The 19587-nt window shown below is 55.7% G+C and overlaps 1 protein-coding gene across 3 annotated transcripts in view; it reads right to left on the reverse strand.

Moving 5' to 3' along the window:
- Nucleotides 1-1273: 1273 nt before the first annotated feature.
- ITPKB (inositol-trisphosphate 3-kinase B) overlaps nucleotides 1274-19587 on the reverse strand; it is a 226506-nt gene continuing 208192 nt past the window's right edge. For all 3 annotated transcript variants that reach the window (XM_032136227.2, XM_032136225.2, XM_032136226.2), the window contains 6 exons: nucleotides 18383-18482; nucleotides 16879-17092; nucleotides 11665-11869; nucleotides 9297-9398; nucleotides 7226-7297; nucleotides 1274-4435 (listed from right to left, as the gene is read on the reverse strand). In XM_032136227.2, the coding sequence (XP_031992118.1) occupies nucleotides 4220-4435; nucleotides 7226-7297; nucleotides 9297-9398; nucleotides 11665-11869; nucleotides 16879-17092; nucleotides 18383-18482 (909 nt within the window). In that variant the 3' untranslated portion in view covers nucleotides 1274-4219. The remainder of the gene's footprint in view (nucleotides 4436-7225; nucleotides 7298-9296; nucleotides 9399-11664; nucleotides 11870-16878; nucleotides 17093-18382; nucleotides 18483-19587) is intronic.

Below are 19587 nucleotides of genomic sequence, written 5' to 3' on the forward strand. Positions count from 1 at the left end.
GCAGCTGGGCGCGGTGGCTCATACCTGTAATCCCAGCACTTTGGGAGGCTGAGGTAGGAGGACTGCTTGAGGCCAGGAGTTTGAGACCAGCCTAGGCAACATGGTGAAACTCCATCGCTACAAAAAATGCAAAAAATTTAGCTGGGCATGGTGGCGCATGCCTGTGGTCCCAGCTACTCAGGAGGCTGAGAAGAGAGGATCACATGGGCCCAGGAGGTGGAGGCTGGAGGCTGTAGTGAGCTGTGATCATGCCACTGCACTCCAGCCTGGGAAACAGAGGAAGACTGTTAAAAAAAAGAAAGAAAGAGAGAGAGAGAAGGAGGAGGAGGAGGAAGAGGAGGAAGAGAGAAAAAGAAGAAAGAAAGAGAGGGAGGGAGAGAGAGAGAAGGAGAAAGAAAAGGAAAGAAAAGAAAAAAAGAAAAGAAAGAAAGAAGGGAGGGAGGGAGGAAAGGAAACAAGAAAGGAGAAAGGAGAAAAAGGAAGGACCTCCACCTCCAAATAAAGAATTCTGAGTTCTGCAAATGAAGCCCCCAGCAATCCAGAGCTAGGGAGAGGCCTAAAGGAAAGTGCACGTTAGCAGATGGTGAAACCATCAAGATGTGTGGCAGGGGCTTCGCCCCCAAAGGTCTTTTCTGGACGCCGCAGCCAAGCAGCCATGAACTAGTTCTCCAGACCCTCCCTGGGCTGCTACCGTGTGCCAAGTCAGGGGCTTAGAGCCTGGGATCTGGGACAAAGATAAGACAAGCTCTCTGCCCTCCAGACACTGCTCCCCACACCTCCTGCCCCGCCAGTTAGGAGGATGACAAAATTGGTTTTCAATCAAGGTACATTCTAGATTCAAATCCTTGCTCTCCACTTAGGTCAAGTTGCTTCATCTAAACCTCAGTTTCCTCATCTGTAAAACAGAGACTATAAATCTTTGTTCAGGGAATTGATCCGGGTAAAACGGGAACTCCGATGGGCGCGTTCAGCCCCAGTCTAGCTTAGAGTAAGGCCCCAGAAGCGATCGCTGCACTGGAGACCCCCGCTACTTGGGGACAGTGCTTCTTGGTTGATGTTCTAGTCTCTGAGCTACTATTTCAAAGTTTCATGAGGGTTGAAAAGACTTGTTTTGGAGAGTGGTTTATATTCTTTACAAATTAAAATGTTACCCAATCTGACACCCACTCCCCTAACAGCCCCCATGTGGGCCCTCTAGCTTCCTGACTCCCCAGCCTGCCCCTCAGCCGGGTCTCAGGGCTGGGGGCCAGAAGGATCACATCACAGACAGCGCTGGTCTCCAAGGCTTTATTCAGGAAGGTTTGCATCTGTTTGACAGGCACTGTGCAGGGGGTTTGTAACAGTTCAGTTTTCTCCAAGGTCCCATGGGGAGAGGGGTGCAGAACAGGAAGAGAGCCTCTCGGCAGGGGCGGGGGTCCTCTCCTCCAGAACAAAAGGCACTGACGAGGTGAACACCCCAGAGCCAGAGGCTGGGTTATATACACATGGGTTGGACGGGTGCAGAGAAACTCAAAGCTAAATACAACTGAAGGATGAAAGAGTCCATCTTATGGGGCCAGGGCTGCTTCTGGGCTCTTTCTACCAAGTGGGAAGGGAAGTTCAAAACAAAGACAAAGTTTTCAAGGAGAAACAAGAGTCCAGCCTTTCGGTCTTAGTGTTCTGTGCAATTTTAAAACCCAACAAAATAAATATAACTTAAAAATGTCTTACATGACACTAAAGGCAAGCCTGGGAAAAGCAAGCAGTTGAGGAAACCTTCCGAGAATGCTAAGCAGTGCTGAATGCCAAGAACTCCCGGGCGCCCCCCCGGAGGACAGGGCAAGAGGACCCAGCACCTGTTCACCTGGGCACAGGTACACAGAGTTTGTCCTGCCTGCTGGCACCTGCACTGCCAGGACCCAAGGAGTCCCTGTGGCGCTGAGGGCTGGGCAGGCACGGTCTTCCAGGCTGCCAGGGCACGGGTTCTGGGAGATTCCATTTCAGAATCCGTCTATCCCACTGAGACAAAGGGAAGGGCCAGGTGGCAGGGAAGCGGGCAGCAGAATGGCTTGAGAGACAGAGTAGGTGTGGAAGAGAACTAGCATGGTAAATACAAAAAAAGAAAAACAAAACAGAAAACAAAAACCCTAAGTAACAGAATAATCCTAAAATGATGCTATTTCATACTACTTTCACATATTTAATGTAACCCACAGCCAAGTATTGCCAATAAGAGGCCCCATGGGCCTCCTTTAATAAGCACGTTATTTGCATATTAGCACATTGTTTGCAAACAGCTGGTGTCTGCCTAAAGTGCTTGGAACATTTTGTTCTCTTAAACAGGTCCCCTGTAATTTTCGTTCATATCATGATTTGCTTTAGCAAACTTCTTTCACAGATGGAATGAGGATAATTTTTGGCCAGTCCAGTCATAGAATCTTTACGTCTGAATTAATGATGGCCCCTGCCCTGCAAACGGCTGAAGCACAGACCAAGGTCCCTTCTAGCCCAAAAGTCACTATAGCTCCAGAGGCCCAGAGTTGACTTTGGCTCCCAACGCCCCCGTCCTGCCTGCCTTCCAGATCACATGCTGCCACGAGGTCTCTCGTGCTCCACCGGGCGCATGTGTGACCTTTAGCAAGTCAGCCCACACAGGAGCCCACCACTGTTTTAAACAGGAGCCAGGAAGTTTAAGTGATTTCCTTTTTTAAAATCTGTACTTATACATCCTCATGTGTCCCACCCTCCACCCCCACCAAGTGTCACTCACACTTCCAGCACAAAAGGGGAAATGTACATGTCCCGTGGGCAGGTTGACAGTTCCCCAGAGACCCCGGGGTGGTGGGGTGGGCAGCGGTTCCTCCAGACACACACGCCTTGGTCCACAGTCTCCCTCTGTGTCCCTAGCTCCTGGACTCTCCCAGCTCCTCTACCTCTAACAGCAAAGGAGTGGGTGGCAAGCCCCAAGGAGCCTGGGGCACAGAGCTGGGGGTTTTGTTCTTAAGAAGTCATGCAAATTTTACATTCCCTTCCGTAACAGACTCACTGGCTTTCAGTTAAAATTGGGCTTAAATAGGTTCTCCACGAATCTTCAAACGCAGAGACTTCAGGAAGAGGTGCCTGGAGCATGGCCTGGCATCCACCACATACCCTGCAAGATACCCACACTACACTGGAGAAGCAGGAATCTAAGCCCTCCAGGCGGTAAGGCTTATTTCAGAGGCAATAACAAATCAGGCCAGGAGGCCACCACTGCTCTCTGGAAGCCAGAAGCCTGCCTTCTTTCTGCCTGGCGCAGACCTGAGCTCCTCCCCTATTTCTATACCTGCAAGGGACTCTGGGCCCCATGGCAGGAGCCCATGTATGCAGGCAGGGTTGACCAACTAGCACCAGGTAGGTGAGGTGGGGCCAGGGCCCAGACTCTATAGGTCCCATCTTCCCCTGGTAGCACCCTTGGAGCACAGCATGGCAGAGTGTGCCTTCTGAACTCATGGGTTGCAATTCCAAATGGCACAGCTTCTGCTCGCCTCTTCTGGGAAGGCCTAGATCAGAGAACACAGCCAAGCTGGCTTCGGCCTTCTCCTGGCTCCTGGGTCTGGCCTGGAGCCAGCAGGTTTCCATACCAGATGGGTGGGGGGCCTTGCCTGAGCAACCCTGGAGAGGCCACCAGGGCATCCCTGAGGCTGCTAATCGGAAGACACTTTGCTCACAGTCAACATGTGGTTCCCCGATGGTTTTGTACCCCAACTACCAGAAAGCCCTGCTCCTAGCCAGGCACTAGGAACCCGGCCGGCCCCCTGGGCTCTCCGGTGAGGAGCCCTGGCAGTAACAAGGCTGTGCTTGGCGCACTCTAACAGCACTGGCCGCCAGGGGGCAGCAGGCCTCCGCAGGTGGTCGGTCCAGGCTGGCGCTTCCTAGGGAGCTCCCAGAGGCAGGGCTCATCTGGTAGGGTCCCCTCAGCAGCCAGGGACCCCCTCCAGCTCTACACCTGACCCACCTCTCGGACTGGGCATTTCTCTTCTAGTAGGTGACCCTCTCTACAAAGAGCAGTGCAACACCACCTCCAAGCCCTGAAGTTAGGAAAATGACTAGAAACTCTCATCTCCTCTTCTACAAAGTGTCTTGTAGTGCAGTTCAGGAGGGTCAGTCAGGTGTAAGTGAAGGAAAAGTTAGGAACGAGAAAGGAAGCACAGGAGGAGGAAAGGAGGCCCAGGCAGGGGCCAGGGAGGGCGTGGGCAGCTCAGGCAAGTGGGGCGTCCTGGGACATTTCAGTCAGGATGTCGATGAGGTTATTTAGCCCCGAGAGGTAGCCATCCTCCCGGTTCCCCTCCTGCCAGGGGACGTCATGCTGCAGGGTCTGGCCCTCAGGCAGGGGTGTGGTTTTCCCAAAGTCGATCATCCACACTTTGGCCTGTTCCTTCTTGTCGTGGATGAAGAGGAGGGAGCTGCCAATGACCTGAGGGGAACAGGGGGGTGAGGGGTGAGCTGAAGCCCCGGCCTCGCCCTCCCCACTGCGGACTGGGGCCTGGGTGACCGGGTGGGGAGGCTCGCTCAAGCCGGGCAGTCCGGCACCTGCAATTCCAATCCCCATTTTCAGCCAGGCAGCAGAGCTGGCCAAGAATGGCCATGCCTGGGTAGATAGCATTGGGTTCCAGGGTCAGCGACCACCCTTCTGTGTGGGCAGCAGCAGGCACCCCTTCACCCCCTGCACACTTTCCACTCCTTCCCTCCCTCTTTCTTTCCTTCCTTCCTTCCTGCCTTCCTTCTTTTCCTTCCTTCCTTCCTTCCTTCCTGCCCTTCCCCCCTCCCTTCCTTCCTTCCTTCCTTCCTGACAGGGTCTTACTCTGTCCCCCCAGCTGGGGTGCAGTGGTGCAACCTCAGCTTACTGTAGCCTTGATCTCCTGGGCTGGAGCGATCCTCCTACCACAGCCTCCTGAGTAGTTGGGACTACAGGCATGCACCACCATGCCCGGCTAACTTTTTGTTTTTTTATTTTTGTAGAGACAGGGTTTCACTATGTTACCCAGGCTGGTCCCAAACTCCTAAGCTCAAGCCATTCTCCTGCCTCAGCCTTGGAAAGTGCTGAGATTACAGGCATGAATCACTGCACCTGGGCAAACTTTCCACTCTTTCTAGACCACAACCAAACCTGGGGCCTTGCCCTTCCGCCTCCTAGAACCTGACTCCTCCCGAACACTCTGGAGGGAATTGGAGTGAAAGGGAAGGTGCCCAGGAGAGTCCAAACTCTCCCGGGGGGGGGGTGGAAAAGAACCCATTTCAAATGCACACAGCACCCCCACCCCAGCAGCACAATCTCCTGCAGATTCAGGGTGGACAGACCCTATAGGGCCTTCCCAGCCTGGCCCAGGGACAGTGGGCACCAAAGAGCCTGCCCCCCCTAGGTGAGCTCAGAGCCTCTGCACGGGAGCGAGGTGCTTTCCCAAATATGGCCACACATACCCCTGCATCACCTCAGTGGGGCCAGAGGAAGGCCGGGGGCACAGAAAGGGCTGAGGTGACATTCCAGCTTCCAGCAGTGCAGGGCAGGTGGGGCCCCTGGCGAGGCTGAGCCCAAAAAAGGGGCTTCCTCTTCCCAGGTGGAAAACAACAGACCCGAGCTGATTTGGCCTCTTTCTAGACCTTAAGCGAGACTCCAAAAAGTGTAGAACAAAATGCTTTTCCAAGCAACAAAAGCAGAAGTGTTGAAGAAGGGTGGGAACGACTTTGAGACAGAGCTCTGTGGCCTGAAGTCCTCCCAGGCTCGGCCCCTGGGGTCAGGCAGCCAGGCAGCACCCCCATCCTCCAGAGACGCAGCTGGGGCAAAGGGGCTCTGGCAGGTGGCACGAGGATGCTTCATCAAGTGGAAAGGAGAGGCCACAGGAGGAGCTGAGGGTCTGGGGGATGAGGAGGGCAAAGAACATTCTGAGAAGGACCGAACTCCCTGCTAGGGGCACAGCAAAGCCTGAGTCTCCTCTCTGGGTGTGCCACCCCCTCCTCACAGCCATCCTCTCCAGGTGCCTCGCAGGGAATGACATCCAGGAGCAAGGTAGACCATCTGCCTGAGGAGGCCTGGTGGTGTAGTTTGCAGAAAGATGCACCGCCCTGCTGGTGCCCCAGGGCTGACCCTATGAGTTCCTCCTGCTGGCTCCGCAGCCTTCTCCGTGGGCACAGGCTGAGGCTGAGGCCACCTCCATATAAGACCCCACACAAGAGGGCCTCCACAGGAGAGTCCCTACGAGAGGGGCTGCTTTCCTGAACCATCTACGCAGCTGCAGAGAGCCACAGGATCCCACTTCACACCCACCCACCCATGGGATTAGCCAGCCCCAGGACTGCAGCTGTGTGTGTGTGTGTGTGTGACTGGTAAAGGCATGCATGTTTGTGTATGAGTGGGTGTGCACACAAAAATGTGTGTGGATATATGAATACATGTGTGAGTATGTTTGTATATGTATGACTTGTGTTAATGTGTTGTACGAATGTGTGTGCATGCATGTGATCGTGATTTGCATGTGTGTGAATGTATGATTTGTGAATGTGTGTGCATGTAGGATTTGAGTGTGATCTGTGAATGTGTGTGCATGTAGGGTTTATGAGTGTGATCTGTGAATGTGTGTGGTATAGGATTGATGAGCGTGGGATCTGTGAATGTGTGTGTGAATGTGTCATGTGGCTGGGGACCTGGACTCCCCATGTCAGGGTTTCATACCCCTCCAGGGAACCTGCCAACACCTCCCAGAGCCTCTCTCAGGTGTCTCAGTTCCCCACCTGCTGCCTGCTGCCCCTGCCAACCAACGTATGCAAAGTTGGGAGGTTCCAGCCCTGCCCGAGAGTGGCACCTGAAGACCTGCCTGCCCTCCTCAGGGTCTCATCTGAAGATGTAGGTGGTGGTCGGGGGGTGCCCGGCTACTCTAGCAGCTCAGAGAGCTTCTGCCCTGAGACCACGGGGTGTGTGGGATAGAAGTCCTGCCACCGCTGCCCAGAATGGACAAGACTCTGGAGCTGGAAGGACAAGGGAGGAGAAAGGGGGCAATAGCCAGGGGTCTCAGGCAGGACAGCCTGTGTGGTCACCCCAGGGAGCATTAAGACGCAGCTCCCCTGTGCAGCGAGGGGCTGGTCCCTGATGGCCTGCCTCTGGCTGCACCACCCTGAAAATGTCCAATGCCCCAGGCTTCTGGAAGGAGAAGGAGAAGGCCTATCGGCACGCACAGCATTCTGCTCAAGAGGGCAAAAGCCCAGTATCTACCTCGTGGCACTTGAAGAAGGGAGAAACTTCTAGAGTGGTTCGAATGGCCTTCAGCCGGTCCCGATAGGCGATCTGGGAATAGAAAGAGGACCAGATTTTTAAACACTGCATGGGGAAGGGGTGGATTTTAGCCCATTTAGCTCATTAGAGTCACAGACTGTAGAAATGGCAGTGACCTTACACCCTGATCACTTATTCCAATCTCCTTATCTACAAATGAAGAAACTGCAGCCTAGAGGAGGGGTTGCAGCTGGGCTCCGCTCCCGCCCTTTCTCCCACCACCCTTTCTCCAGGAGCAGGCGGTGCCAGGAAGGGCAGTATCAGAACACCCATGCGGCCTCTAGTGGTTCCTCCCGTGAGTGTGCTTTACACCCTGAATGCCGGACATCTAGAGTCAGCTTCCTGCGAGCAGGGCTGCTATGGCGTCTTTCTCAGCATAAATGTCAGGACCTTTGACTTTTGAAAGGACAGGGTAAGAGAGAGAACCACAAATAACTCTCCAGTGCCCTCTCCATGGAGCCCTATAAACTCGTGTCAAGCTTTGCTGGCCTTGGGGGTGCCCCATCTTCCCCAGAAGCCAGCTCTGTTGGTCTCACCCCCGGGCTGCCTTGGGAAGCCCGTCATACACAGGTACACAGAGTTCCTCAATGCCTGCTAGAAAGCAGTGACAGCTGGCAGGGCCAGCCGAGCAGCCCCCTGGAGTGTTCAGCACCAGGAACAAACCCCAGGCATAGGAGGCATGTTCCATGGTGGCCACTGCTTAGGGGCTGAGATCCTCCCCTGCAGGGGACTCAGGAATTGGAGGACTTGGGCTACGAAACAGTCAGGCGCATTCCCCCTGCCTGCAGCCTCAGAGCTTGCCAGGAGCCAAGGGAAGCCTCCCCAGCTGGAAAAGGAAGATTTCCCAGTTCCAGGTGGTACTGAGTCTCCTTGGAGAAAGGGCTGCCTGGTCTGCCCCTACTTGCTCTGCAGCTGCTGTGGACTGTTCAGAAGGTGCCATTCACAGGGGCTCCAGGGCCCGTGTCCCAGATGTGCCTGGATCTCTGACTGTCCCAGGGAGCCGTGCACTTGGGGCACAGTGGCACAATTATTTCCTGACTCAGTTGGAAGGGTCAGTGCTCTGGTCCCAGTGGGCAGAGCATCTATCCAGTCTGCGGAGCCGCTGCAGCAGCAACACATAAGACAGAACTTTGTCATGAACTTGTACAACCCACGCTCCTGGACTCGGAGACAGCTCACCAGCTCTCGCTGGCAGGGGGCAGTGTGACCTCGGGCACACAAGATGGGGACAAGCAGGTCTACCCACAGCAGGTCTGCTGTGAAGATTTGCTGCATGCTTGGCATGACACCTGGCAGGTGGCGGGCACTGTTCTCTCTCTCAGGGCATGGGAAATGCTCTCCCGAGCTATGGGGCCGATGGCTAAGGGAGAGTCAGTGAGTGTAAGCCAAGCTTCCCCGCCTACCTGCCGCATGCCAGAGACAAGCACATCACCTTCCTCTTCACTTTCCAAGCAGAAGCCTGGGGCCAGGATGGATCCAAACCTTCCTGGGTACTAACTTCAGTGCCCTTGACTTTTTTTTTTTTTTTTGCGACAGAGTTTCACTCTTGTTGCCCAGGCTGAAGTGCAATGGCAAAATCTCAGCTCACTGCAACCTCTGCCTCCTGGGTTCAAGCGATTCTCCTGCCTCAGCATCCCAAGTAGCTGGAATTACAGGCATGCGCCACCATGTCTGGCTAATTTTTGTGTTTTTAGTATAGACGGAGTTTCACCATGTTGGCCAGGCTGGTCTCGAACTTCTGACCTCAGGTGATCTGCCTGCCCTGGCCTCCCAAAGTACTGGGATTACAGGCGTGAGCCACTGTGCCCGGCGTGCCTTTGACTTTTGAAAGGGCAGAGTGAGAGAGCCACAAAAGTCTCTGCCAGTGGCCTCTCTACAGAGCCCTACAAACTCGGGGTGGGGTGTGCTGTCCCTGGGAATGCCTTATCCTCCCCATAGGCACCTCCAGAGTAGACACAGTTGTCCCTTCCTGGCTGGCTGGAGAGACCCTCTCTGGAGGTGCTAGACTCACCAGGATGTTACGGTTTCCTTTAGTGAACTCTCTGAAGGCCTCAGTGACCTGCTCCCTCGTTTTGGTCTTCTTGAAGTCCCGGTTCACGGTGCCGTCTTCTTTCTGAGAAAGAGAACACCCCACCCAGGAGGGGGTCAGCAGGGACCCTCGGGCAGAAACTGTTCTCACCCACCCAACACCACAGAGCAGGTGAGCCCCATCTGGACCTGGGGCAGGGCCAGTGGAGGCACCCAGGTGTCCACATATGGCGCATGGAGGTGGTGTGCACAGCAGAGGGGAGCCTGCCCTGCGCCCAGACACAGGAGAATGCAGAGGGTGGCGCTGACATCCCCAGACGAGTGAACAGTGGTAGGAAAGGCCCGGAGGTGTGAAGGGCATCTGGGCCGAGGATAGAGAAGCATGGCCTGGGGCTGGCCCGTCCTGAGTGCAACAGCAGGGCCAAGAGAGAGGGTCGGCCTCGACTTCCCACTCAGGGGCCTGGGCCCGGTGCCCAGAGGTTTCCTGCCCGCCAGAGGCACCTCCCCTCAGCACAGGCAGGAGAGACTTTCTCCCACCCTGAGCTCAGCTTGACTTCCTTTATAATCTACCATTTCTTCTTTCAGGTTTTCTGAAAGCCAGGATCCAATACAGCCCTGCCCATCTCTGCTCCCTCGCCCACCCCACTCGCATCTTCTGGGCCCCAGCACTATCTCTGTTCAGGCTGTCCTGGGCCCTCATGTGGGGCTTTGCTGACCTATGAGGAAATCTGTTCTTTAGATTTCCTCTAAATCAAAGGGAATGGTCCGCCAGGAGTCCCAACAGTGGGCCGTGTCTGCCCTCAGGCTGGAGATTACTTCATCTGTGTCCTCACTGTGGCTGCCTTTGACAGGACTGGCAGGACCTGGGGCCGAGGGAGCAGCCCTGGGTGCAAGAGGCGCCGAAAGCCGGGGGCAGTGGGCAGCGCACCCCAGGCAGAGCGGGGCAGGCAGGTGATGGTGAAGACAGCTGGCTTCTCTCTGAGTGGGAAGACAGGCTGTCGGCTGTTCTGACGGCTGGACAATAGACAGACCAGGAGCACATCCTGCTTGAGAGGGAGAGGTGAGGGGAAAGTGGATTGTTTCGAACAAATAAAGAAAGGAAAGTGAGTGTTAAGGAGAAGGTGGAGGGGTACAGAATTTGCATCCAGTCTCAGAGCTGGTTGCAAAAAAGAGGGAAGGGCTGGTTTCAAAAGACAAAGAAGGGGGCAAATGCCTTTCTCAGCCCAGAGCTCGCAAAGCAGCTGTCCCAGGGGAAGGTAAAAACTTCCCCCACATGCCACTGTGGGCAGCGAGCCACTGACAGCTGCGGAAGCTACGTCTAAATGCCATCTGAAAGGAGGCTGAGGGGAACCTCCCAGCAGGATGATCGGCTGCCCAACCCGGACTCCAGGCTGGACACTGGAGATGATGCAGACCATGACTGGTCAGAGAATGGGAGACCCGACAACCCCACAGAGACCGCCATCTGCTCGAGAGGGACAGCTTCTGAGACCCTGAGGGGCCGGCACCCCAAAGCCCCGGCTCTTGCGAATTTAACAGCAAGGGTAGACACAGGGGCCCAGGGACAGGGAGATCAATCCAGACAGCGCCAGTGATCAATCCAGACAGTCATCAATCCAGACAGTGCCAGTTCCCCGATTTATTCTGGGGACAGTAAATCAACATTTGAACATAATCATGTATAGGAAGCTTCTGTGTGCCCATAGCCAGAGCTAAGAACTTTTCTGCCAGATGCACATAGGTACAAAGGGATAGAAGGGAAAGAGCCATCATTTTGTAACCACAAACACAAAGTAAATATATTAATTAGGGAAAAATTACATTCACTTATAAAGTTTGTCATGTTGTTTCTTGGGGGCTTATGTTTCTATTTCTGTTCCAATAAATATTTTGAAATTTCAAAAAAAAAAAAGAAGAAGAAGATCGAAGAGCAAAGAGGAGAGAATGCAGTTTCTGAGGGACGCTGGCTCCAACATCAAAGGCGGTCAGCATGCTCCTCCCTTCCCCGAATTGTCTGCCAGTCCCGGTTTGAGGCCACGGCAGAATGAACCAGCTCCCCCACAGGCATCCCGCAGGCGGCTCTCGCCTGGTTCCCGGTGCCAGGCACCGTCTGGACTAAATGGAGAGTCCTCGGCAGAGGGCTGACAGCTGGGCAGGGCTAGAAGCCCTACACAGCCATCCCGCCTAAGGAATACGCTGATGTCTCCAAATGTCTGGCCTTGGGGCGGGCCACCCACACTCTGAGCCTGTGCCTGGAGAAGCTTACAGCTTCCAAAGGGCCCTAAGAGAAGCCAAGCCCCCCGAGGTGGGCACGGGTGGGGCCCAAGGCTGCCCTCACTCGCCGGCCTCACCTTGATTCCCTCGATCCTGAACCCCAGGGTGGCCGTGGAGCTGATGGTCTCCCGCCACTGCATGTACCGCGGCTTGGTCACAGCCCGCTGTGCTTTCTCCTCCTCGGTGGGGGCCTCGGGGTCCACCTCGATCATCTTCTGGTACATGTCCTTCCGCAGGCTGGGCTTCTTCCGGGCCTTCGTGAGCTCCTCCTCCAGGTAGGTCCTACGTGGGAGGGAAGGCGACATGAGGGCCGCGGCCTGGGGCAGGGCTCACCAGCAGCTCCTTTCCCGCCTGGTGGATGAAGGTTTGGGGCGTGTGTTGCCCGACAGCCGCAGTCAGCTCAGCACCCTGAGTCAAGACACGTCTTTCTGAGGGGGCAGCAGACTCTGTTCCAGCTGGGGCTGGCTCTAATTTTTTTTGTTCTTTTTTTTTAGACAATTTTTTTAGTAGATAAGGGAGTCTCACTATGTTGCCCCGGCTGGTCTCAAACTTCTAGCCTCAAGTGATCCTCCCACCTTGGCCTCCCAAAGTGCTGGGATTACAGGTGTGCACCACCACCCAGCCTGGGGTTGGCTCTTGATCCAGGAGAAAAGGGGCAGCCTCACTGAATTGGACAGCCTTCACTTTCACTCCAAGCCCATCGGCTGGCCTCACAAAGCCCAAGGAGCTCCTCCGGGAGACCCCCACAGGAACCAGCAGAAGAAGGAAGACGGAGGCAGAGCAGCAGCGGGGGTCGGGGGTGGCTTGTCCTGATCCTGCTGCTACGGTGGAGCTGAGAGAGGGGACTGGGGGCAGGGTCTACTCAGGGCCCCACTGTATCCCCTTGGCTGCCTCTGCCCTTCCATAAAGTGAGGGCTTCCAAAGCCAGAACCTGTCCTGGTGGGAGAAGTCGTCTGTCTTCAAGCCCCATCTCTGCTGCTCTCAGGCAGCCTGAAGGCTGAGCCTGCCCATAAGTGTCTCTGGCTCTTTCCAAAGAGGGGAAATCTTCTGGAGCACAAGTTCAGGTCAGAAGGTGGCCTCGGAAGGGGTCCCAGTGTGGATGGAGAAGTCCGTATTGTGGGGGAAAGGCAGGGGGCTCCCTCAGCCTCTGCTCATCCCAGAGACATGCCTGGCGCACCCACCCCATCGACACCAGGCCTCCTCATAGGTGAGCCCCCAGCCCAAAAAGCCTGAGAAAATGCTTCCAACTCAACTGCCTCATGGCCCTGGCCTCCACACGAGCAGCTCCTGCTGAACTGGCAGGGACCACCTAGACGCTGGGGAAGGTAACAGGGGCAGGGACAGCAGAGCACTTGAGCAGCCGGGGGCTGAATCGCTGGCCTTGAGCTGCCGGGACACACCACCTCCCCCAGCACACACCTCTGCGCTTCTGCCTTCTCCAGAGCAGAGGTTGGGTGAGTCATCCCACCCCCGCTCCCCTGCTCTCCTTTTAGAGCCCCAGTCTCCCTACACAACAGGCTCAGAGGCTGCCCACAGCCCTTGAGAAGGCAGAAATCAGCAGTGTCAGTTGCAGGATGGGGAAGTTTTTTCCCCTTTGCCCTGTGTGTGTGGGAGCTGCCCACACAGGCCCCGCCCACCTGCCCTCCACCTGGCCCTCCACTCTTCCCGCATCTGTCTCCCAGGCCTCGTTCCAACGCTGCCCACCAACTTCTCCAAGTTGCTGGTTTGGGACCCAGAACAGACTAAACAAAAACTACAGCATCTTAAAAATGACAGGCTTTAGAAACCACTGTATTAATTGAAATTTGCACGGAAAGAAAAGGGAAGAAAAAAACAAATCCTTTGGATGTGAACTTAGGCCTGGCTGGTTAGGACCTTCTAGGAGGTGATGAGGGCTGGAGGGGGAAATCAGTAGCTTTGGGTTGGGCCCTTGCATGCACACACACCCATGTGCGCACATACACACACACATGCTCATGCACACACATGCACATACACGTGGACTCCTGTGCACCACTGCACACACACAGGTGCACCCATGCAGGACACACACAGAGCATACCCCTCACATGCAGAGCCAGGTCAGTGGTGATAGGGGCACTGAAGCAGGGGCTGCCTGTGCATCTGTGTGTGTACCGTGTAGAAAAGGGGCAGTCAGGCTGGGGGAAGGACGACTCCTGAGGGTGCTGTAGGGGCCCGCATGGTGGGTGGCTGCACTTCTGCAAAGAGCTCTCAGCACCTCCTTAAACAGGAAGCAGACCTCAATGTGAAATCCCTTTTCACATGGCCTTTCTCCAAAAAGGGCCCCCGTAGCTCAAAGCAGGCAGTCACTCACTGCCCAGGAGAGGAAAGGGGCTGGGGGGAGATGCCCACAGGGGGTGCCAGCTGGATGGTGGGGCGGGAGACCCACAGGAAGGTGAGGCTCAGCCCCCTCCCCATACTCCCCTGCCTGCCCGAGACAAAGTCGAAGCTCCAAGCCATGCAGGGAAGCAGAGACCTGCTCGCCCACTCACGGGAGGCTGAGGGAGGAGGGGACTCGAGACCAGGTGGAGGAAGTGCTCCTTTGAGACAGGCCAGCCCAGGGAGCCAACAGGTGGCAGACAAAAGCCACCTAGAGCTCCTAGGTGCTAGGGACGAGCTCTCACCTGCACTCCCCAGGCCGCTGGTCCCGATGTCAGGAAGACAGTGTTGACTCTCCAGGACAAGTCACAAACCTCAGAGCATGCCCCAGAGCCACTGAGCACGTCGGTGGGAGCCAGAGTCCCAAGAAGCCCCGAGGTGCAGACACCACCAGCAACTGCATCACATTCTCCCTAGTGCCACCCCTCTGCCCCCACCATGCCCAGCATTGTTTGGTGACCAGCCCTTCCCTTTCTCTGTGACATGTCTCAAACCCTCTTGCCCTGGGACTCAGCATGTGAGGTAACCCTGGGCTCCAGCCTCCTCACCCTGTCATGGAAAGGCCACATTCCGGAGGTGACCATGAGCAGCCAGTCTTGGGAGAGGCTCTGCAGCCAAGGGTTCTGGATGAACGCATTTGGGGGAAGGCACAGTCCACGGCCCAGATGGAACTAGTCCGGCATCCCAGGGAAATGCCATGGAAGCTGGGTCCCACACAGCCCCCTTGGGAAGGGCTGGGCTGCAGCTGGGGGCTTGATTTGCAGTCAAGCAAGCCTGGTGCAGAACTGCACCAAGTTGCTGCCTGGCTGGGTGGCCTAATGAGTCACTGAACCTCCTGGTGACAGAACCTTCCTGCTTACACTGGAACATGACCCATTTCCCAGAATGGCGGTGAGAACGCAATGGGATAAATAATGGAAGCATCTAGTGCAGCCCTTGGAACAAGAAGGGTCCTTAGGATTTGTGTGCAGGAAAGATCGGGCTGGGTGCACCCTGCTTCTGGGGAGACCTTCCTCTTCCCCTCCACACATACTCCTCTCTCATCCTGTTCCCTCTGCCTGCCAAGATAGGTTACATGGGTACCAGCCACGGTCACTCTAGATCTCTCCTGAGCGCGCTAGGGTGCAATCAGAAGCTGCGGAAGTCAAGCGGCTGGGTGGGGGCAGCCCTGGGGCAGGAAGAGGGGCTCCTGTCCCCAGCAGGAGCAGGCAGGTTCTGGGGCAGCCTGACTCTGTGCTTGGCTGGCTGTGTCCTTGGGACAGCCGACTTCCAGAAATGCCCAGCCAGTGTTCTTCACACAGGCCATACTTTTTTGGCCAGGTCTGAGTGGACACCAGTTGGATTATTCTCCATGCGGTTCTGCGAAGTCCTGCTGCTGTCTGGGTTGGAAGGAAGGGCTGGGCCTCCCCTGAGAGGGCACATTCTGGTGCACCAGGGGACGCCATCCGGGGTCAGAAATCAGACTCAGGAAAGCAATGGCCTCGGGCTGGCTGGGGGCATGTTCTGTCTCCTCCCTGCCCTATCCCAGATCTCTGTGGGCTAAAGATAGTAAGGAACTTGGATGGTGGAAGGGAGGTGGCCAGGGATGGCACAAGAGCAAAGAGTGGGGCCTGTGCTTCTCTATCCCCCATTCTTTCCCTGTGAGTGATGGCGAGAGAACACAACAGTCGGTGGCAGGGTCTGATTTTAGGACAGAACTCAAGAGAAGGAAGGAGAGAAACGCTGGCTGGCTTAGCCCACTTCTCTCCTGGCCTGTGTCTCTGTCTCTCTCTCTCTCACACACATACCCCTTTCTCAATCTGCTCTTATGAGAAATAATCCGGTTAAACCAGTCACAGTGGACACAGCCTCTGCTCTGAGCTCTGAGTCTCTGTGCCTGGCCTCCCAGACAGCCCTGCAAGGCAGCATGGAGGGGCCTGGCATCTGGCCGTCCAGCCCGGGTGCTGCAGCCAGGGCCAGGCCCACAGCATGAGCACCGCAAGCTGGACACCATGGGGGCCGACAGCCTTAGGGAGGTTCACCAAACCTGCACAGGGGAGAAGGAGCCGTACTGTGGATGTCTCAGGGTGGAAGGGCCACAGTTTGAGAGGTAGTGAGAAAACCCGGCTGCCTAAAACTGAGCCCCAAGATCACGGCAGCGGGCCTCAGGCATCCCCGTCTGCTCTCTGCCCTGCCTCCTCAAGCCCCCTCTTCCTTTCTCCTCTTCCCTGGAGTCCTCTCCAGGCTTATCCCCTGGGCAGGTGTCAGGGTGAGGCTGAGCCCCTGTCAGGAACCTGGGGGTGGGAGCCAGTTCTGCACACAGGCCCAATGACTGCTCCGGGCTCACCTCGGGCCCTGCGGTGCCCTGCCATGTGGGTTTCTTGAGTTCCGTCAGGGGCTTCCTCCTCCTCTTAGGCAGATACAGGTCTTTTTTGGTAAACCAGCATGTTCTACTAGCCACTGTCTCTTCCCACTCACCAGGGCTGGGGAAATGGAAAGACCTAGATTCCCATCTCCCCTGCAGCTCACACAGCAGGAAGTCACCATCCTGCGACCTCCCTACCTGGTGCTCCCCGCACCCCCAGCAATCCCACCTGAACCAAGGGCAGCTCTCTCTTCCTTCTCTCTAGGGTGACTTAGAACCCAGCCGCTGCCCATTTTCTGGTTCTGCCAGCCCCTGGCTTCTGCTCATCGGAGAAGGAAAGGGGCCATCATGGGCAAAGCCCAGGTCCTGGAACCCTCTGCACATAATGGGAGATGCCTGGGGAAGGGGAGGCTCTAATTGGTCCAACACCCTCCTCAGCCTGCCCTTCCACCTGTGAGGCCTCCTGGAAGCCCTGAGTGCCGCGCTGTGCACCTGCCATGTGGTTTGCACTGAGGCAGGCATGTGGGCTGCGAGAAGCCTGGCTCACCTGATTCCCATCTTGCAGTCCATCACACAGGGCGAGTCGAAGTCGGCCAGCAGGTCGTCCATCTGGTTGTAGCGCTCCCCGTCCTTCACCACATCCCCGTGGTAGGCAGGTACGAAGGGCCTCAGCACATCCACCATCAGCCGGTCCAGGCAGCGCTGCTCTGACTCACAGTGCTTCTTCAGGATCCTGCCATTGGCAGCTGCCTTGAAACTCCCTGCAGAGCAAGTGTAGAAGGTTCTTGGTCCCCGGCTGCAGGTAGTTGGCAGAGGCACCATCCCCGCCACAGGGCCTGGGCCTCCCTGGGGATGGCTAAGCCTGGGGCTGAAGGTGTGCCTATCTCCCTGCTGTGGACTGAGCACCTTAAGGGCAGTGGGTTCAAGACCCAGTCTCCCACTCACTAACTGTAATCCTGGGCTGGTTCCCCAGCTTCCTTGACTCCAGACTCCTCCTCACCAGTGTTCCCTCCTGGAAGGGTACAGAGCTGGGTGAGAGACTGAGGTGCCATGACCCAGTCACTCCTCAGTGTTGCTATTTGCATCCTCACCTCCATCATCAGCCCTGCTTCTCGGCAACGAAGGTGTCTCCTGGACTCAGCAGAAAAACCCTGATTGGACAGGATTCAGAGCCAAGGTGGGGAGATACAGCAGGCTGAGAAGTGGGGGGTCTAAGGCTCAGCCCACCTGGGCGGCACTTCTTCTGAGCCAGACCCAGTAAGTATGCACATAGGCTGTCCATCCATGTGCCTTGGGTTGGGCCAGTGTGGCCTAGGAGGTAAGCAAAATGCTGGACCCTGTGCTGGCCTGATAAGGACCCACAGGCTGGTGAAGTCATGAAGGCCAAGTCCACAGGCAGCCCCTGACATGTCTCCAGATGACAGTGCTTCCAGAGGGTCTTATGTGTGGGCTAGATGGCTCTGGGGCCTTGGCTCCAGATGTCCCTCCTCCCTAGCACTGCCTGGACTCAGCTCCTGGCCACCTTCCACCCAACACCGCACACCGCCCTGCGGTTACGGGGTGGCTTGGCTGCATCTTCCACCAGCTGCAGGCTCCCTCGGGGCAGAAACTACATCTCCATTAATGCCGCAACCCCCAGGACCATGGCAATTTGGGCACACGGTAGGTGCTCAATGAAGGGGTTAGCTTTGCCTCTTTGTCCAGGGTGACAAATGGCAGGTAAGCTATAAAGACTGATGGCTTCATCTGTCTTATTGAATACAATGGGAAGAGAGACAGAAAGAAAGAGACTGGAAGACACAGAGATAAGAGCCAGAGACCGAGGGAGGGGAGGATGCGTGTTTTGGAGGAAGGGGGTGACACAGACTCCAGAGAGGTCAGTTGTCTATGGCATTTACAAGGCATTGGTAAGGCCGCAGCCTGCAAGTGTGGCTGCGATTTCAGACTGGAAAGTCTTGGAGGGAACTTGCTCTGGAGCTTTGATCCCCAGAATACAGCGTCCAGGCCACCTCCCCAGAGGTGCCGGGAAAGTCCGGGAGAGCTGTGTCTACCTGCATGTCCCGCCAGCTGGATCCAGGGGTACTTCTTCTTGAAGGACATGACAAAGGGAGACCAGTGCACCATGTTTTTTATTTTCCTCCATGATTTGCTCTAGAAACAAACAAACAAAAAGCTCTACATTAGAAAGACAACCACTAATTTCTGGTTAGGACAAATTCGAAGCAAAGGCCCTCATTGCCTGTGGCCACAAGATGGGAAGGGCCCTTGGCGGGCTCTGAGGACCTTGCCACCACCATCACCGATGCGGCACATGGTGGGAGGTGGCTTTACCCCATTGAACAAACAGCCTGAGCAAAATGCTCAGGGGAACTCCCCTCGTCCCAAGAACAACGACCCCTCCAAGGAAGGCTGAAGAGGACACGATCACCCAGCCGCACCACGTTAGTTCATATTCAATTCGTAGATGCGGAGGCAACAGAGGCACCTCTTGCCTGCGAGTGGTTTGAAGAGAGACTTCAAAGGAATTCCTCAGAACAGAACCTGCACCGATGGCTTCAGGTCACACAGGAGGGAGCAAGCCCATAGCTCTCTCCTCTGCACCACACTCCGCCCTCTCAGGATGTTTCTCTGGTGAAAACAGCCAGGGCTGGGAGTGTGCATGTGTGTGTGCGTGCATGTGTGTGCGTGCATGTGTGTTTGGGGAGAGCAGGCCCTTTGGGCAGAAAGGAGAACTAAGATATATTGAGCATCTTCTTATTTTATTTTCTTAATGAGCATGCAAGTCAATTCTTTCTATTTCCATCTGGTGGAGCCTGAGCCTCAGAGAGGTAAATGACGAAGCTGGGATTTAAACATTCATCTATACAACTACTTGAAAATAAATAAAATTCTTTTCTTCCCCAGCAAAAAACAAAAAAACAAAAAAACAAAACCATATTTTTAGAAAAAATATCCTTAAATGAACTTTAATAAGAACAGGCTGCGGAGATGAAGATCAAGTGTCCCTAAAATACACCCGTCCTCAGCGGGGCGATGAGAACCTGAATGAGAAGCATTGTGAGTTCCTGAGAAAGTGGATCCTGAACCAGCTAAACCAAGGAGAGCAGAAGCCATGAGGCTTGCAGAGGAGATGAGGGTGGTCCCCCCTGACAGGGGGACACGCTGAAGATGTGGTCCCCACTCCTTGCCCCGAAGCGCCCAGCTGCAGCCCCCAGGGGTCAGTGGCGGCTGCTGGGTCCCCAAGGTGAAGGCAAGG

The sequence above is a fragment of the Hylobates moloch genome, unplaced genomic scaffold (assembly GCF_009828535.3).
Source record: "Hylobates moloch isolate HMO894 unplaced genomic scaffold, HMol_V3 SCAFFOLD_18, whole genome shotgun sequence".
NCBI classification, from domain to species: domain Eukaryota; kingdom Metazoa; phylum Chordata; class Mammalia; order Primates; family Hylobatidae; genus Hylobates; species Hylobates moloch.